At 44.7% G+C, this 1,513-nt stretch overlaps 1 protein-coding gene across 1 annotated transcript; it reads left to right on the top strand.

The window, feature by feature from the left end:
- Window positions 1-81: 81 nt before the first annotated feature.
- LOC130519651 (uncharacterized) lies at window positions 82-1,198 on the top strand. The gene is made up of 2 exons (XM_057023170.1): window positions 82-902; window positions 989-1,198. Exons 1-2 carry the CDS (start codon window positions 137-139, stop codon window positions 1,162-1,164), a joined length of 942 nt encoding a protein of 313 aa, XP_056879150.1. The 5' UTR covers window positions 82-136; the 3' UTR covers window positions 1,165-1,198.
- Window positions 1,199-1,513: the final 315 nt, after the last annotated feature.

Below are 1,513 nucleotides of genomic sequence, written 5' to 3'. Positions count from 1 at the left end.
CACCACCCTGTTGGGAGTTCGGCCTTTTCCTATCAGTCACACAGCAGAGAACATCGCTGGAACTGCTCGAGAGCTTTTAAGGGAATGGGCCCTTGAAGAGAAGGTGAAGTGCTTGGTGACTGATGCAGAAGCAAATATGATTGCTGAGGCAAATATTCTGCGGGTGCGGCATGCCGTCTGCCTGGCTCACGCACTAAACTTGATTGTCAAAAAGGCCATGGATGCTACTCGTGGGCTAGATAATATAAGATCAAAAACGAGGCGGCTGATCACCTATTTTAAATCAAGCACCACCGCTAAAGAGAAGCTGCAGCAGATCCAGGTGCAAATGGGCCGTCCTGTCACAAAACTTATAATTGAAGAAGTAGACACAAGATGGAATAGCACCTATGAGATGCTGCAGCGTTTTTATGAGCAGAGGGATGCAGCTGCCGCTGCTCTGACCACTCTGCCCACAGATTTGGACCTATTGACTGCAAATGACTTTGAGTGTGCATCTGAGTGTATGAAGATACTGTCACCTTTTCATGCTGCCACCGTAGAGCTTTCACATGAAAAGAGGGTGTCGGGATCAAAAATAATACCCCTGGTAAAAATGCTGAAGCATGCGTTGAGTGAGCTGATGGCACAGAACTCAAACAAAATGGCAAAACACCTTGGCATAAACCTCAATAGAATTATGAATGATAAACTCAGTGGAATAGAAACCACAAGCATCTTCTCTTTATCATCATTACTTGACCCAAGATATAAAACACTCGGATTCCAAAGCCCTTCAAATGCCGAGTCAGCTGTGCACCGGTTAAAATCGGAGTGTGCGGCATTGTTGCGGAATGCACCCACTGAAGAGGACCCGCCGTCCACTCCAACAGCACAGCCAGAACCAGCTGCTTCTTCCCAAGGTACAAAAATGATAGAATTTGGATCAACAGATTTATTTGTATTGATTCATGTACGGACTAAACTTTATGTAATGTTTTATTTTAAGTCATTGATCTGTGGAAGCTGTTGGACAGGGATGCTGAAGAAGCAAGAGTGTCCAGGAATGCCACCGCTGATGCCATAGTGGAGGTGCAGCATTATCTGTCAGCCCCTCCACTTGAACGATCACAGGACCCTCTGGTGTACTGGACAACAAACAAAGCCCTATACTTTATATTTTAAATAAAAATGCATAAGCACACCAGTTCACCCAAGCACCTTAGGCCCATACCCCCCACCTGTTCCTAAAATATATAGAATAATAATATAATAATAATAATAATAATACAACATCAAAAGTGCACGCTTGCTGGGTCATCAACCTTTTGCATGGCTGCAGTACAACCAATGCGCCAGCAGATGACCCCCGCGTTCGAAATGATTGAAGCTTCGAGTAATGAACCAATTTTCAACACAATGGTCCAAAAGGGTTCGAAGCCTCATGAAGCCTCATTTGGACATCACTAACGCTGACCATTGGCTGAATTAGCTCGGTTTTCCGGCACAAGTAAATGGGCAATTACAATGACGT

This window comes from Takifugu flavidus, unplaced genomic scaffold (genome assembly GCF_003711565.1).
Source record: "Takifugu flavidus isolate HTHZ2018 unplaced genomic scaffold, ASM371156v2 ctg1060, whole genome shotgun sequence".
Taxonomy (NCBI): Eukaryota; Metazoa; Chordata; class Actinopteri; order Tetraodontiformes; family Tetraodontidae; genus Takifugu; species Takifugu flavidus.
This window is presented reverse-complemented; position numbering and strand designations above follow the sequence as displayed.